The sequence below is a fragment of the Chelmon rostratus genome, chromosome 23 (assembly GCF_017976325.1).
Source record: "Chelmon rostratus isolate fCheRos1 chromosome 23, fCheRos1.pri, whole genome shotgun sequence".
Lineage (NCBI taxonomy): Eukaryota > Metazoa > Chordata > Actinopteri > Chaetodontiformes > Chaetodontidae > Chelmon > Chelmon rostratus.
In genome coordinates, this window is record NC_055680.1 from 7,055,314 (window position 1) to 7,071,242 (window position 15,929).

A 15,929-nucleotide genomic window follows, 5' to 3' on the forward strand; every position below is an offset into this window, starting at 1 on the left:
GCGTCACGCACCCTTCTGGATAAAGCAAGATGAATCACTTGGATTACCTAGTTGTGTTGTTTAAAAAAAAAGGTCACATTTTATTGCATCTTGACATTAAGAAGTACATTAACTCTTAATGTGAAGCTTTGATGTTGGCCAGGGTGCAAAACAAAGGATATTACAAACACGTCTGCAGAGAATGGCCTTTTTATTTCGTTGTTTTTAAGAGTAAATAAAATAGCTGTCTCGCTTTGCTTTGCTTTGTTTTTGCAATCATACAGTTTAAAAGGCTTTAAGGGCTGATGCAGGTTTTTAATTTCCTTCATCAAGTGTCAGACAAACACATGGTTTATCCCAATTAACACTCAATTTGAACAGTAAACATGGGCTTTCTCACTTCTCCGCCCAAGTAAACCAAGTAATTGAATCATAAATTAAATAAAGGCACATGAATAATTTAAATTGTAAATTAAATAAAATGAATTCATATAAAAGTAAAAATAAACAATCTGGGCACCTAAAACAAAGCAGAACTCTCTCTTGTGTCACTAAAAAATAGAAATATCTCTAACAAGCAGAAAAACTGGCTTGTGATGCAATGTAAAGCAGGTATCCAAACCTCTGGTACACCAGCGTATGCAGTATTTTTCTAATGCAGCCAGTTAATGCCATGGCATGTAGGTAAAAACATTAATAAAGCACTAACTCCAGTTTAAGTTCTCTTTATTTAAGCGATGTTTGAGCCATTTTTGTTTCCAATCTGAAATAATTAATTTGTAGTAGTGTTGGCTTGAATGCAATACAGAGTAAGGACATCTTTAGAAATCGGACGCAAATAACAAGGCTCCTCTTTTGATGTCGGTCTCCTCTGTGGATTTAAACGTTTACACAGTGTGGGTTTAATAAAAGACAAATGGTAAAGCGGAGGTTTACGACGCAGTCAAAGAGAGCGGATTCTCAGAGCTGTCTCACGAGGCTCGTATCTTGAGATAATTGCTCTCCAACACTGTCCTCCAGCTCCCACTAATTGGGTATCTCTTTGAAAGACTTTTTCACAGGCTCTTGTTGTAATTCTTGCTGCTAGATACAGTTCATAAAGCGACAAACAGCTTACGACAAGAAAGCCCGTGTCCTTTTCAAATTAGATTTCAATCTATTCACCCTGTTGTTAATTACTTAATTAGCCGATTGCTTGAAGAATGGATGAACTGCGGCACTTTGACATCAGAGATGGACGCCGTGCTTATCATTGTGTTGTTTATTGCAGCTCTCAGGTGAAGAAGTTTCTGACTTATTTACTGAAGCAGAAAGGCTTTAAGCCAGTTAAGTCTGGTCGTATTACTTGCTGTTCAGATCACACTGGCTGCACAGGTTTAACTCTGTGACATTAGAGTTTTCTCGATTATTAAAATCAGTGGTTCCATTCAGTTTATTTCCATCCACCCATTCTGCACCTCAGTGGATTTAAACTCAGGACTTTCAAGCTGTGCTACCCAGTGTGCTATTCTTCTCTGTAATTCACAAAATGAAGCTACAATAACTCATGTTCTACTGGGGCTTAAATGAAATAATGAGCACTGAATCAATAACATGCAGTTGGGGCATAAAACCATCATTTAACATAACAATAGGAGCATTGCAATAGCAGCTACAGCCAATAATAAAACTGGCAATAATGAAACAGCTGCAGTGCTGAAAACTGGAGTAAAAGCTGTTGTCAAGCCAGGTTTCAACCCAGGCTACAACTTCAGTGCATAAGAAGCTTGTGTTCACCTGTAGTAGAGAAAGATAACTTCTGGTGATATAAAAGCTGACAGCTAATAGACCAGCTGTGGGTTAAATGTTGCTCAGAATCAGGAAAACTCTCACACTTCCCCAAACAAAGCTCATCCCAAACAAGACAAAAGTGTGCAAAAGCCTAAATTGTACCTCAAAGGTAGTCTTCTTTTTAAATAAGCTGCTGTTCTACTGCTACACCAACTCCAACTAACATGAGAAACAAAACAGAAGAAAAGATTAATAAAAATCAGTATGGTAACAAGTTTTTGATTATTCTGAGGTTAAAATATTTAATTTATCCCACAGTGGACCCAAACAAATAGTCTAAAGGTGGATCCACCAATGAGGAACCAGCGGTGTGGAGATTTATCACTGATCAACACTGACCCTTTGAACCAACCTTTAGAGTATCTACAAAACTGAGCAAAGGCTCTCACAGCCGACGACCTCGCATGCACCCCGTCATTCAATGGCTGCTAAGCAGCAAATTTCCTGTGGCCTCTGCTCTTCTCGTGTCCCCAGAGAGTAATGGAGCATAGGGTCACATAAGGTGATGGGGAAACCAATCCAGGTTGAGTGATTTGCACTTCCCGATTTCTGATGCAGATGGTTTCGTCCCAGAACGCTCCCCCGACGCCATTTAATAGCTGCCCGCTGTTAGTAGCGCTATAGAATTGATATGACACGAGATTGAAGTGAGTCAAGCGGTGCAGCGGATTGAACTGTGCTGAATGTACCGGGATTGCTGGGAATTCAAGTGGAGTAACAGACTGTCAGTGCTATTAGGACAAAGCGAGCATGTTCTTCACAATTAATTGTTTGTAATTGCTCTGACGAGCCAGATTTGTAAGTACAGTTAACAGGACACGTTTAGAAACGAATGCAACTGAAAGCTTTCCAGCGGTTTCAGCCAATGAACTTTTAGTGCATTTGGCAAGGACAGGTGTGTTCAGATGAAGTCTTACTAGCCAGCTGAAACACCTCAAGGTTATAAAGAGGCTGAAAGAGGATGTGGTGGGAAGGCGAGGCATGAAGCTGCACACTGAAGCCAGTTCTTGTGATTCCTTTCCATATTGGACAACTACTTTACAAAGAAAATAATGTGCACTGAAGTGTGAGCAGTTTGCGCTAGTTGTGCTTGTGGGAAGATGGCAGTAACGCTCTAACAGCAAGTTTGACAGATCCGTGACATCTAACCACAGCGAATTTAATTCTAACATGTATCTCCTGCCATTATTCTCCCATTTTCTCTGAATGGAAGGGATTGAGATGAAACCGCCCGTTTTGGTAAACATCTCTGGGTTGGGGAAAACTTTGAAACTTCACAAACCAGCTTTGTTTTCCTGTTCCTTTCTGTTCTGCTGTGTGCATAATTTGTTGAAGTAAGCGTGGGCTGTAGAGCTGCCACTGATCAGCGCTCTGTCTACTGTATAATGATGCATTTTTCAGTAGCAGATGAGCAGTTTGTCTAAAAAGTTTCACATTAATGAAACAGATTATGTAGTCAACTAGCAGATAAAATGTTGCCTCTAGAGTAATAAATACCCCCTGACGAAGGTCTTTCCAGAGTCCAGGATGCTGCACACGCGTGACACCCTCTGTGATCCGATGCTCCAGGTTTACTGGGATATCGTACATCGCCAGAGCTCCTCACACCTGACGGGAAAATATGGAAATTAGCAAATCGCCTTTCTTATAGAGGCTTTCATTTGATGTGTCTAAAATAGCTGTTTTCCTGATGTGTTTTTGTTCCTCTTATTCCAGTGTGTGGAGACATCCATGGGCAGTTCTTTGACCTGATGAAGCTGTTTGAAGTAGGAGGATCACCTGCATCCACACGCTACCTTTTCCTGGGGGACTATGTTGACAGAGGGTATTTCAGTATTGAAGTGAGTATGTGTATATATTTTCTCTCTTCTTTCTCCTTTTCCGTCCTCACGAGGGCCTAATCAAGTGTGACACGCACCATGTGCCCAACTGACGCTGCGCTTATTAATAGCTTTGTTTGAGCGTAGATCAAATCAGGCTGCAGATATTGGCGTGGTAATAGGCTTTTGTAATAACTTCACATGTAGCCTGGGTAGAAAATGTCACGGTGTAGCTCAGGGTTATGTACAGAAAGATTTTTTTAATATGAAGCAAAATACATGCATTTAAGCTGGCTGGAATTTACTCCGATATGTATTTCCTGTCATCTCATCGCCTGAAACATTAGACTTTTATTAATAAAACATATTTTAATGGGGCGCGCTCTCCGAACGTTTGTCATCTCTTCCAGCAAGCCTGAAATGTGCCACAAAATGTCCTGCATGAATGTTTCATTATGAGCAGATATAGCTGGTATTATTCCACTCTGTGAAATTGACAAAGTCTGACTTGATGGTTTATGTTTCCAGTGTTATTTTGAGATGACAAGCTAACTGTTCCCCAATCCTTTTTGTTCTTCTTTGTTTCAGTGTGTGCTGTACTTGTGGGCCTTAAAGATCCTTTACCCCAAAACACTGTTTTTGCTGCGTGGGAATCATGAATGTAGACATTTAACAGAGTATTTCACATTTAAGCAGGAATGTAAGTAATGCTTTGGCACTTCATTTTTTTTTATTTACCTTTGATCTAAATTGAGTTGAAGCAGCCTGGTCTGTGAATCTCTGTGGAAGGAGAATTGAGTTATTCTTTCTAAAAGCTGTTTATTATGCGTCCAGTTCAGCCGTCGACCTCAAAGGCTCACTTAAAAGCGCCCTCTGGCCTGGTGCGGGATTCAGTGCGATTTCTGCCCTTCGTGGTGTTTACACATGTCAGAACTATTTCTGTTGGACTCGGACACAGTAGGGGAAAAAAGCACTGTGAAATTATGCTGTTTTTAAAATGTGTTTGGGAAGTTTTTTGGCACTTCGTAGAGCCTTTCCATCCCAGTCTAGCACACTGCCCCAATGTATGAGAGCTGTGTTGTTTGACTTGGCATGCTCTCCTTTCCCTGCCCTCTTTCCCCCCATGACAGGTAGAATTAAGTATTCAGAGAGGGTGTATGACGCATGTATGGACGCCTTCGACTGCCTTCCCCTGGCTGCACTTATGAACCAGCAGTTCCTGTGTGTACACGGAGGACTGTCTCCAGAAATCACAAATCTTGACGACATCAGGAAAGTATGTGTCTGATTCGAGACCATTTTCTCTATAATTTTGTTTGTGTGTGTGTGTGTGTGTGTGTGTGTGTGTTTAACAGCAGGTGTTCCATTGAGGGCTTTAAAAATATCATTTGTTGAAAATTGGAGCTTCCTGTGCGCCTCGTGTATTTCCTGCTTTCATTCAAAGTTAATGAAGGAAGAACTGTATTCGTTTTAGCGCGCGGCTGCTGTGAAAATAACAACCTTAGTTGCAATGCATGAAGTGATTCTCCCAGATCTGTCTTGAATGCTGCTCAGGACTTGGACACGGGGGATTGTAAGCACCGGCTCTGGTCCTCACTCTGATTAAAAAAATGTTGAAGAGCCAGATCCTGCTTTCAAACTAATTCAATAATTCCAAATGGATTTTGTGGCTGCAATCAGAGGGCATGCATAATAGAATTTGCTCTATTGAAGTGTCCATCATGCTACCCATCCAGTAATCCACAAGCTTTTGTTCGAGAAAAGGCCATCCTTGGCTGAAAGCAAAGTCATTTATGTTCATTGCGCCAAAAAAATGGCTGCCGGAGTTTTTTCCCCCCAAAAAAAAATCAAAACAGGCTTTCTAGGTACTGAAAGATGAGCGCCGTCTTTGACACATCATCCTTACCGCGTATCCTTTCTGCCTTGAATAGAATCACAGATCACGTCAGTGAACATGTTAGTTGGAGTCGCGATTTAATTAAGATCATGGCAGCAGGAGCCACCAACGAGGCTCCCGCAGAGGGAGCAAAAATGTTTTTTTCTTCAGGACGTATGCGCACTCCACGTGCAACGTTTCCAGTCCAACAGGCTGACAAGAGTCCTGCTCTTTCTTCCACAGCTAGACAGATTCAAAGAGCCTCCAGCATATGGACCAATGTGCGACCTGCTGTGGTCCGACCCCCTGGAGGACTTTGGGAACGAGAAGAGCCAAGAGCATTTCACACACAACACAGTGCGAGGCTGTTCCTACTTCTACAGGTGAGTATTTTGCCTCTTACAGCTAGATTAATGTGATGTTTTAACACATTTTTTATTTCTGTAATAGTTAGTTGTTTCTACTTTGAAGAATTGCATAAAGAATTCCAGGTCAAAACAGGATAGAAAACAGCTTTTATTCACTTGTGGCATTAAATAGCGTCTGCAGTGCTCAGTCTGTATGTATATATGGCAGTTTCATATTAAGCCAGCCGTGTGTTTTATATTGGACCAGCGAATTAAAAACATAATCTTGGTAGCTGTGTTTCCAAAAACTTCTAATATGGTGTTTTGACTAGTTTTAGGAAAAATAAACCATGTACTGATTAGTTTGGCTCCACAATCTGTGGAAACCTTAATGCTGAAGTGGTTTCTCAGTGCAATGAACATTTCCCAGACGGACTATTTGAACATAAAGACAGGTATGGAAGAAGCACTGAAGTACTTCAGTGATCATAAACAAATGTTTTAAAACAAAAATGGAAAAGAAATAACCATCATCTAGTCAAAGAGTTAATAAATCAAGAAACCCTGCTGCCAAATTTCCGTTTCTCATCCCTGCAGTTCCTCAACTGTGAGGAGGAGACCAACAGTTATAAGAACATGGCCTGCGTTAGAGTAGTCCCAAAGTCTCCTCCGTAGACCGTCGCCAGTATTTATGTAACCCACATTACCTTCAATTGAGCTGAGTGACTGAACAAACAGAGGAAATGCTCGGAGCGGGCAGCTCGCACTGTCACAAAATGTAATCAACTGGCACATTACCACAAGGCATAGTCCTGCCTCTAAGTGCGCTCCCTCCGCTCATTACAGCCTAAGCGAAGCTTACTTGGCCCCGGCGAGCCTGGGGCGAGCCAGCAGAAGTAGTCAGAAATGTCCTGAGGCTCCTGATGTGCATTTTGTCTTCCTCATAACAGGTGTTTTGTAACTACAGACTTAATAGTGTTTTAATGGTCGTGGTTAGAAGTGAAGTCCCAGCACTGCTGTTGCTGTGAGTTTGAAAGGGCATATTTTGCCTGATGTCTTTGCCTCAGTCGTTAGTGCACCTGAGCCATTACACTGCAGAGAATGTTTGGCCACTACTGTTGTTGCTTTACTGAAGAGAGACCAATCAGAGATGTTTGGTATGTGGCCTTTTTACCCCAAACGGCTGATTTCACACGTCCGTGTTGTGCCAGCATCCTGGTTAACCTGGTGCCGTTTGGTCAAAATTCCTCTGGAGTCTTGTTTTCATCAGTGTCCTCCACTTCATCTGCCCAGGGGATGGTCGCTAATTGGCACCACACTGGCATTCAGGATTTATGAGACAGTTTAAGCCAGACTGAGAGCGAGCCATTCCTCAACACCCCTCCCCGAAAACCATCAGCTTCTTTGTTGCTTCTGTCTTGCAGCAACCAGTAATTTCCCCCAGTGCCGTGGGCACGCTCGTAACACTTTTTACGAACACAATTCAGGCATGAAATTGCACATGTTTTGAATATAGTCGCTTTCATTTTAGCTCCCACTCTGCAGCGCAGATGAATCAGCCCAAAGTGATTTTCTTTACACCTTTTGTGCTCATACACGCTGTTGATATTAAGCCGACTCTGAAAGCTTGAAGTTTAATGGTGAACATGCAAAGTGCCACTTAGGTTGCACACAGTGAAGTCATCTCTTGCACAACTCTTCATGTTGTCCAAGCAGTTCATTAACATCTGTGCCCTGTTGTTGGACAGATGGGCGATGCTCTAAACTCAAAATGCAAACTGCCAAAAGACAAATTAGGCCAAAATGTATCTTGTCTACCAAACGGCTCCATATGGCATGTATCTGCATCTGCTGCAGGAAATCAAGTGAGAAATAAAACATCTATTCCTAATTTCTTCCACCCTCTGAAATAAAGGAAACTCGTTGCATTTTTAATTCCCTCCCGGCAACTGCTCCCCTCCTCCTTGCATCCCTCCCAGCAGATGTTTGTTGTGATTGTCAGGAATGCATGTGTTCACGCGCCTGCACGAAGCGGGGTTGCTAATGAGCCTTTCTAAGCTTCTTCAATTTCAGTCTCCCACGATGGGTTTTCACACAATTTAAATTTAAAAACCAAGCACGGTATTTGATGAGCATGCATCCAAAACCAAGCCAGTCAAATTAAAGTTAATTTTTCTAAAGAACACTTTTATTACGAGCCCGTCCCGAAGGGCTTTACATTAAGCGCAATAAAGCTGCCACAGTTGTGTACAAACCTGACCAAAACGCCACAACAGCTGAGCACAGTCATGAAACCTCTACAGTGTTCTGTGTTGATTACAGCGACGCAATCATGTCTGAAAAGTCATTTTAAAAAACCAGCTGGTTTCTTTGTGCTGGCAGGGGAAAACAAAAACAAAAACAGAGCTTGTGGTATTTTTTCTAAAAGGTCGGAATCCAAAATGTATAGTTTGGTTTTGATTGCCTGTGCATGTGGGCGTTGTTGATTGCCGCGCTCAGATTTTGCAGGGGCGTTGAGCTCGGATTGCAGAACTTAATACAAAATGATAACCTGTATTTTGAACAAGCACAATATCCCTCCATGATTGAACCGCAGAGGTTGTGGTGTTTTGTTAGGAGACGTCCTCATTTGATCTATTCTCCGTCTCCCTCGCTCAAGTTTGGGAGATGCCCTGAAAATTCACCCCCCATCGCTGGAAAAGCTGCCAAGTGACTTTTAAGGCAAACGTTCTAAACGTGAAACTGCAAAAAAAAGCTTGAATTTAGCCTCTTTTATTGAATCCTCCCACATTCACCAAGTGTTTCAAATGTAATGCAAAAGCGTCACTCATTTATTGTGAGCCGTCACTCATTTTGTTCATTACACAGCATCCTACGATTCACAAATCCTGCCGTCCACGGGGGTTCGATCATGTTTCTAAGAAGCAGTGCTCAGAAGTATTACGGTGGTATGATAGGGGCTTGTTTTGAGATGAAGACTTTTTCCTTAAAAAGCGCTGTTTGCCAGTTAATCATCTCATTGTGAAAAAAGGAACTTTCCAGTAGAAGCTGGTGCTGAGGGATGAAACCGTAGCGTGGCGATCTCTGAAGCTTTACTGTAGTTTCATAGTTGGCAGGAAGGTTTTTGGTCCCTCTGCTCACACACTGAATAGATCAGCATGAGCATAAAACACGCTTTAACACTCCCCAGTGTTTGCTTTCTTTCCTTGAAGAAACAGTCTGCCGTGAATCATGGGTCATACTTGACATTTTTTGAGTTTCATTCTAAAATAAATTCCAGTTTGAGATCTCCGTTTGAGAGGAATCACACCTACTCCTCTTAGAGTATGAAAGCTTGTGTGAAAGTTAAGCAATATTAGAGGTTATCATTTGGATAGTGAGTCATCATACCTTTGCTCTCACAAAAAAAAAGGTTTGTTAGCCATTAAAAAACCTGTTTTAAATTTCAGGCAGAGTTAAAATTGTTATGAAAGCCTTCGTTTACAGCCAACCTTTCAAAGAAATGTACCTCCCCATGAGCCGCAGTTGGTTTTAGAACAAATTTAGCCTGAACTCAGTGTTGTATATCCACTGTTTCTCTGAGCACAATCAATAAGACCCATGACTTATTTAGTTATTTCTATTGATCGTTCTTCTTGATCTTACTGGAGTTTTTCTTGATGTATGAGTAAACCAAATGTTTGTCTCTTTATTCAACAGCTACCCTGCAGTCTGTGACTTTCTACAACACAATAACTTATTATCTATTATCCGGGCCCATGAAGCACAGGATGCTGGGTGAGTGTCGTGGCATTTCGTCTTCTCCCATCACACTGTCACACGGCGGAGTGATTCAGAGCCGGGTATTAGATGAAAAGCTTCCCCCGGTGCTCTGGGGCTTCGCTCCAGCCTGTCTGGAGAGCAGGTTCGGCGCAGTCTGAACTTTGAGAGAAGTCGTGCTAATCCAAGAAATGAAAATGAATCCGGTGTGAGGAGTTATTCGGCCAGATGTGATGTGACAAGTATGATTCTACCAGATCCTGTCAAGAACTGGGGTTCATAAATTTTCAGTCGCTGTATGTTGTTTACTTCACATCCAGACACTTGCTTTATGACTGCCCATTATTCATCGGGAGCTAACGCAGCGCCCTGGATTCCTAACAAAGGCGCTTGAAAGCCTCTTTGAAAAGTTTGTTTTTTAAAACGAGCAGGTGGGTGGATGTGTCGAGCTGATCTCCCTCTAGCGAGGTGAAGGCGGTGGGATGCACGGCACACAGTTGTTTACCGTTGCGCTCCCACAGCCCGGTCACATGGGACACCTCGCCACGTCTCGGATGAGGTTGCTGCCCCAAAGCCGCCTTAGACCACACATGTAATAATGTCATGTTTTCTTTGCAAATGGTGCTTTTTTTTTAAAAAATCTCTGTAAATGCTTGCTGCAAGGTGTGGTTCAGCAAATAGATCATCTGTGCTAGTACTTTGTGTACCTAAAGCTGTAATCCAAGTATCCAAACCACCAAACACAGCACATACACTTCAGATTAGTTTAGTTTGAATGCTGACTTTGTTCAATGTGATGACAACTCTGGGGCATTCTTCACCTGTAACACGGGGATTTACTCTCCTGAGGCTACGCCACGTTGCCCCCCTTGCTGATGAATCAGCTTACAAGACAAACACACAGCCGTATTAAAAACAAGAGGCCATTAAACACTGTCCCTGCTAATCATATCCCAAGGGTTGAACAGCACTGATTAATCCATGAATAAAATGCTGTAACGGTTACTCATGCTTACCTCTCCCTGGGCGTTTTCACAGATACCGCATGTACAGAAAGAGTCAGACCACCGGCTTCCCGTCCCTTATCACCATCTTCTCAGCACCCAACTACCTAGATGTCTACAACAACAAAGGTAATGAGAAGGAATTTATCGTTGACAATCTTCAGTGGCTTATAACACGAGTATCACAATGCCGTATTCATAAATAAAAGTGCTGTCTCAGATTTGTGTGCACAGACAGCTGCAGACGCCACAGACGCTTAGTAGTTCTGTCTTATTTTGCATCCCTTTTTATTGCCATTTTGTTCTTTTTCTGCATTTCCTTTTTATTATTGACGTCTGTAACACCTTAATTTCCCCGGTGTGGGATCAAATAAGTTACATCTTATATTTAATCTGATGTGGTAATGAAAAGGTCTTCAGGAGTGTCGTCTTACACAGTGTCTGCAGCTGTTGGAGAACCATCTCACCATATCCAGAGTCCTTAAAATGAATTTTCTGTTGTGCTTTTCCAGTGCAAAAATCTGTGTTTTTGGTCAGGTCAACTCAGGGACGAAACTGTTGTGAAATGAAATGGCCTGGCGCCGGTTGACTTGGCACCGGGTGGCGCCCTGTGCGATGCTACGGTGCCCACGCAGCAAGATAGGCTTGCTTTTGTGCTGTGAGTCAGCACTTTTCCCCGGAGAACAGACAGTATCTGCCTTGGCTGTGGGGGCATGTTTGGATGGGGGCGGCGGTGGGCAAACCACAGGAAATGGAAATGGGAAGGAAGGAGTGATGGTGCTGGAGGACACTGTTTTGCAATTTCTCTCGTGATGAAATGCCATAACGGGATCTTATGCTGCAGCGCTGCTGGTGTGAGTGTACTACAGTCGGCGGCGAGGGCTGTCCTGCCCTGTTCTCTTCTGGACTCTTTGATCTGAGATTAGGTTGCGTTTGTTTACTCTCTTCCCCCACGAGCTGCCTTCATCCCTCCTTCCCTTCACAGTGAGCATGGTGAAGAAACAGCGTGGCAGTTTGCCTGCCTGGTTCGTTGTTTATTATTAGGACCCCATTTGTTCCATGCCAACTAATCTTCCTAGGGCTCACAGTCAACACAACACAATGCAAACAAACAAACAAAGTGATGTCAGCCGCTTGTTGTTTTTAGTTTTGGCGACCGATTCCCTGGCAAATCATTTGTGCCTCTTGAGCTCAATATGGAACCGTCGAAAGATCTAAAATGATTTGGTCTGCAACTGGCTGACCTTCAGCTGATAAAATGCCTCCCAGAGCAAGAGCAGTCATCAGAAAGAGAAGGATCGCTCCATGTTTGTTTTTAGAACCGGCTCCATTTAGGCACACAGATACATCTTACCTCTCAAGACTGCATGTTCTTTATTTCTCCCATCATTCACTGTCTGCTCGAAAATGAGACGCACTTTTCTCTTTGGCTAAATCCATCGCAAGATAGATCTTTGGCTTAAAATACAAATATAATAGCAGAGAAAGAGAGCAATTCCCAAGCAAATAAACATCCCTCCAGCTGAAGCTCTTGCCAGAGATTTTATGTTAAAGCTCTTAAAACTTCACAAGTTGTGGTTATGTAATTACTGGGTTCCCAATTCACTTCATCAATCTTTTACTTGACTCAGCTTGATGTATTTTTCCCCCCACAGTTACACAATTCTATGGAGCAGGCAGAGCTAACCAATACAGCCCTATCAGTCCTGTTGATGCTCTTCTAATCAGTCATGTGGGTGGGGTTCGCTGGTAGAACCAAAGCCTCTGTAATGAATTGGTCTGCTCTTAGCTTCTTGCCGGAGCTCGGAGCCCACTGAGCATGTCCCGTGATTGATGGCCAATGAGTGGGTACATAAATCTTCCAGGGGAGGGAGGAGCCATCAGCAGGTCCCATCAATATTGTGCTGGGAGTCGGCCAGATTAACCAATGAGACCTCTCCACGTTGGGATGTAGTAGCAAGAATTGCACCTCCTGTCAGAGGGAAGAGGTGCGGCTGTCTTTGTGGCCCCACAAACAGGCAAGGAGAAACTCCTCCACCCGACATAAATTGAAATTGCAGCTGAGTCAGGATAATCAGCACACACACGATGCTCATGATGTGATTCTATATAGATAAAATTCCCGCTTCAAGATGCCACCCATCGCTCCTTTTTCTTTCAAGTCAAACTGTAGGCTTCACAGTAAGTGTCAGGCGCTGACCAGCTGTCCATCGCAGCTCTGACCCTTGACCCCCTGCACCCCTGAGCTGGCAGGGGAGCCGTGTTAAATGAAAACACAGCAGAAGTGATTTGGCAGTTTTCACTGTTTGAGTCCTGAAGCGACTTCAGTGGAGAGAGGGAGCTGGAGAGGAGGGGGTGTCGTTGGCAGTTACACACTTTGCAGATTGCTTGCGGTTTTGTATTAATGGAATGTTTTCTGCTGCATCATTATTGACTGGTCCCTAAAGCCAACAACTGAATGCTAATGGTTATGGTGCTTGGATGGAATAAAAGCAAAGTGACAGTGTTGTTGCCAGCGCTGTTGACGCTAATCTTTTATTTCACCGCTGAGACAGTGAAGGATTGGTTGGGTCAGATCCATCTCACACCTGTTAAAACCAAATCACTGTCGCGCTCCTCTCTTGTGTCACTGTTTGATGATGGGGTGGAAACAGGAGTGGACTGATGGAGTGGAAACTTGAATTAATTTTAAAAAATAGAAGGAATATGCTGTTGCCAAGAGAGAGGGTCGGGACATCACTCTGGTTCAATCACAGATCAAACGGGCGCTTTTTACGCCGTTTCCTGCCTGCAGTTATGTGCTGATTGGTAGGTAGCCGAGATGGGTGATTTTGAAGAGAAAGGAAGTGGGGTGGCGTGATTGGCTCCCGGCCCCGCCACTGGAATGAATAGTCGGATGGAAGCTAGGGCAGTGATGACGCCAGCACAGCAGGGAATTCATTTTTCCCCCCTCGTCGCGAGTGCCAGAGAGAAGAGTATCCCCGCCTGCAGATGCCCACCCATCTGTTATCGCGGCAGCCATTACTGGGCTTCCCTTCAGTTTTCTGCAAACATGGTTCAGCTACAAAACTTTTCACGCTGCATCAAAAAAGAGAAATGAAGAACAACATGTTTTGCAGCACAGACTCTTCTAGTTCCTTACCAACTTGGATATAAACTTATCACAGTATGAATCATTGGTGAGAGTGTGCAGACGTGGGGTTACGTGTTGATGACATTTGATCAATTCTTATTCCGATTCTGCCTATTGATTGATTCGTGGTTCCTTTTCTCCTCATATTTTTGAGTAAGAAAACTCACCAAAATGCTTCATGTTGAGCTGTATCCATGACAACTGAGCAAGCTGTCCACAGAAGAATGAGGGTTTTGTTTATGAAACCAAGATATTCTGAAATGAAAAGCTCCCTCCATCTACTGAGGAAGACAGTGATATTGAATCTCTAGAAAAAGCAAGTGGACCTTGAGTTGCATTTTTTTTTTTCACATTCAAATATTTTACATCAAAACCCACCTCCATCCACCGAGGAAGCCCATGAGATGCAGCTGAGAGCACCAAAAGCAAGGCAAAAAAGGCTAATAAGTGGACCTTTATTTGAGATGTTTTACTTTTACACTGAGGAAGACTGTGGGGTGTTGTAGAAAACTCCAGAATAAGCAAGCAAGTGAACCTTGAGTTAAGAAACGACAAAATAACTTGGGATCAGACTGCCTGTTTTTTGTCCAAGCCGTATCTTTGTGTGAACATGGCAGACGTTTAGTGCACTGCAAGCGGTCTCATTAATTTATGGACAGAAAATGGGCGAGAAACCATTGGTGCATTGTTCAGCCGTACACGAACGACACTCAGTCCCTACCAGCCCACATGTCTGACATCTAATGGAAGCAGAGCGCTGACTGTAATGGACCGAGGAGGTCTGAACGGCTGGGATGGAATACTAATCCAGTGGAACTTGAGACTGATATGCAGTCAGCATTAAGCGTCAGGGCAGGACAGTGGGAATCTCCCCTGATCTCAAAGCAGATTTAACAGTCCGCGTTACCGGGGAAACCGGCTGAAGGCACTCCCTTATGAATAATTAATGAGCGGGCGTCACCTCGCAATATCTGTGTTACCGTGGCAGCAGGCTTGGCCTCAGCTACCCTGTGAAGCACCACCAGAGCAGCAGAGACATCTAGTGGCTGTCATGCGGTGTTAAATTGAGCAGTGGAGCTGAGCACTGAACTCGCAGCAGGTCGCCGCGAGAGCTGTGCCCTCCTGCTCCATGAGAAATAACTTTGCATATAATTGTGCATTTGTAGTAATGGCTGCTCTGATAATAGGGCAGCAAAGTGCTGCTTCCGTCACCCTTATCTGCATGTTTAATGAAATATGAAAAAGAAAGAAAGGAATTGGGCCTTGACCTGCTCGCACCCGGAGCTCGACGAGCATGTTTTGTTTTGTTCTGCACGGGGGAGGTTGTCGGGTGTCTCTGCTCCTTTAAAGGGAATCCGATTTGAAGGAGCGGCGACAGGGGAGCTGACCTTCTCCCCCTCTCTGCCTTTTTCCCTCCGGGCTTCCATGGCTGCATTCAATCAAGTGCCTCGACCATGTTTATGCAGTATGCGATGTTTATGCAACGCCTGCCCACGCGTGCGACTGCTTTCATGCACGCCGACACACACACATAAACACCCACAGCGTCCGTCCGAGCGCAGTGTGTCAGGGCAGCACGGTGCTTTTCTTATTGGAGTGTGTCGTGGTGCTTTGCTGATATTGATAAAAGCGCCCCATTAATTATACAGTATATGGATGTTCCCCTGCAGGAGATCTTTCTGTTTGTGTTGGACTGTGTGTGTGTGTGAGAGTGTGAGTGTGAGTGTGTTCATTAGTGCTGTCTGGGATAAAGAAGTGACGGCCATGGAAAGCAATGCTTTGCAGTTCTTTAGGGACCGCTTTGATTGCATTACTGCACTGTACTGTATGCATTACCATGCCTCATTGATTCCATGCACACACGCACGCACGCACGCACGCACACACACGCACACACCGAGGCAAACTCCAGCCTGGCAGAATGTTTTCTGACCCGATTTGCGTTGCAACCAAGCTTATAGCTGCCTGGGATGCCAAGTTTGATGACTTGCTATTCCCGACCCCAGAGAGGCCAAGGCAGGAAAGTCCCCCACGGTGACCCAGCCACGGTGTCCGCTTTCGCTCGGATCTGGGCCACCAGACTGGCCTCGTGTATGAGAGAGGCTGGGGCCTCTATATACAGTGTGGATATATTTATGTTTGGCGGCTCTCATGTTTTGCTCAGCACCCACGTTCACACTA

The 15,929-nt window shown here is 43.9% G+C and overlaps 1 protein-coding gene across 1 annotated transcript in view; it reads left to right on the forward strand.

Annotated features, from left to right (window-relative positions):
• Window positions 1-15,929, forward strand: part of LOC121626233 (serine/threonine-protein phosphatase 2B catalytic subunit alpha isoform) — a 62,661-nt gene that overhangs the window by 32,850 nt on the left and 13,882 nt on the right. The window contains exons 3-8 of the mRNA XM_041964594.1: window positions 3,526-3,650; window positions 4,218-4,329; window positions 4,760-4,905; window positions 5,749-5,888; window positions 9,552-9,629; window positions 10,650-10,744. Of these exons, the coding sequence (XP_041820528.1) occupies window positions 3,526-3,650; window positions 4,218-4,329; window positions 4,760-4,905; window positions 5,749-5,888; window positions 9,552-9,629; window positions 10,650-10,744 (696 nt within the window). The remainder of the gene's footprint in view (window positions 1-3,525; window positions 3,651-4,217; window positions 4,330-4,759; window positions 4,906-5,748; window positions 5,889-9,551; window positions 9,630-10,649; window positions 10,745-15,929) is intronic.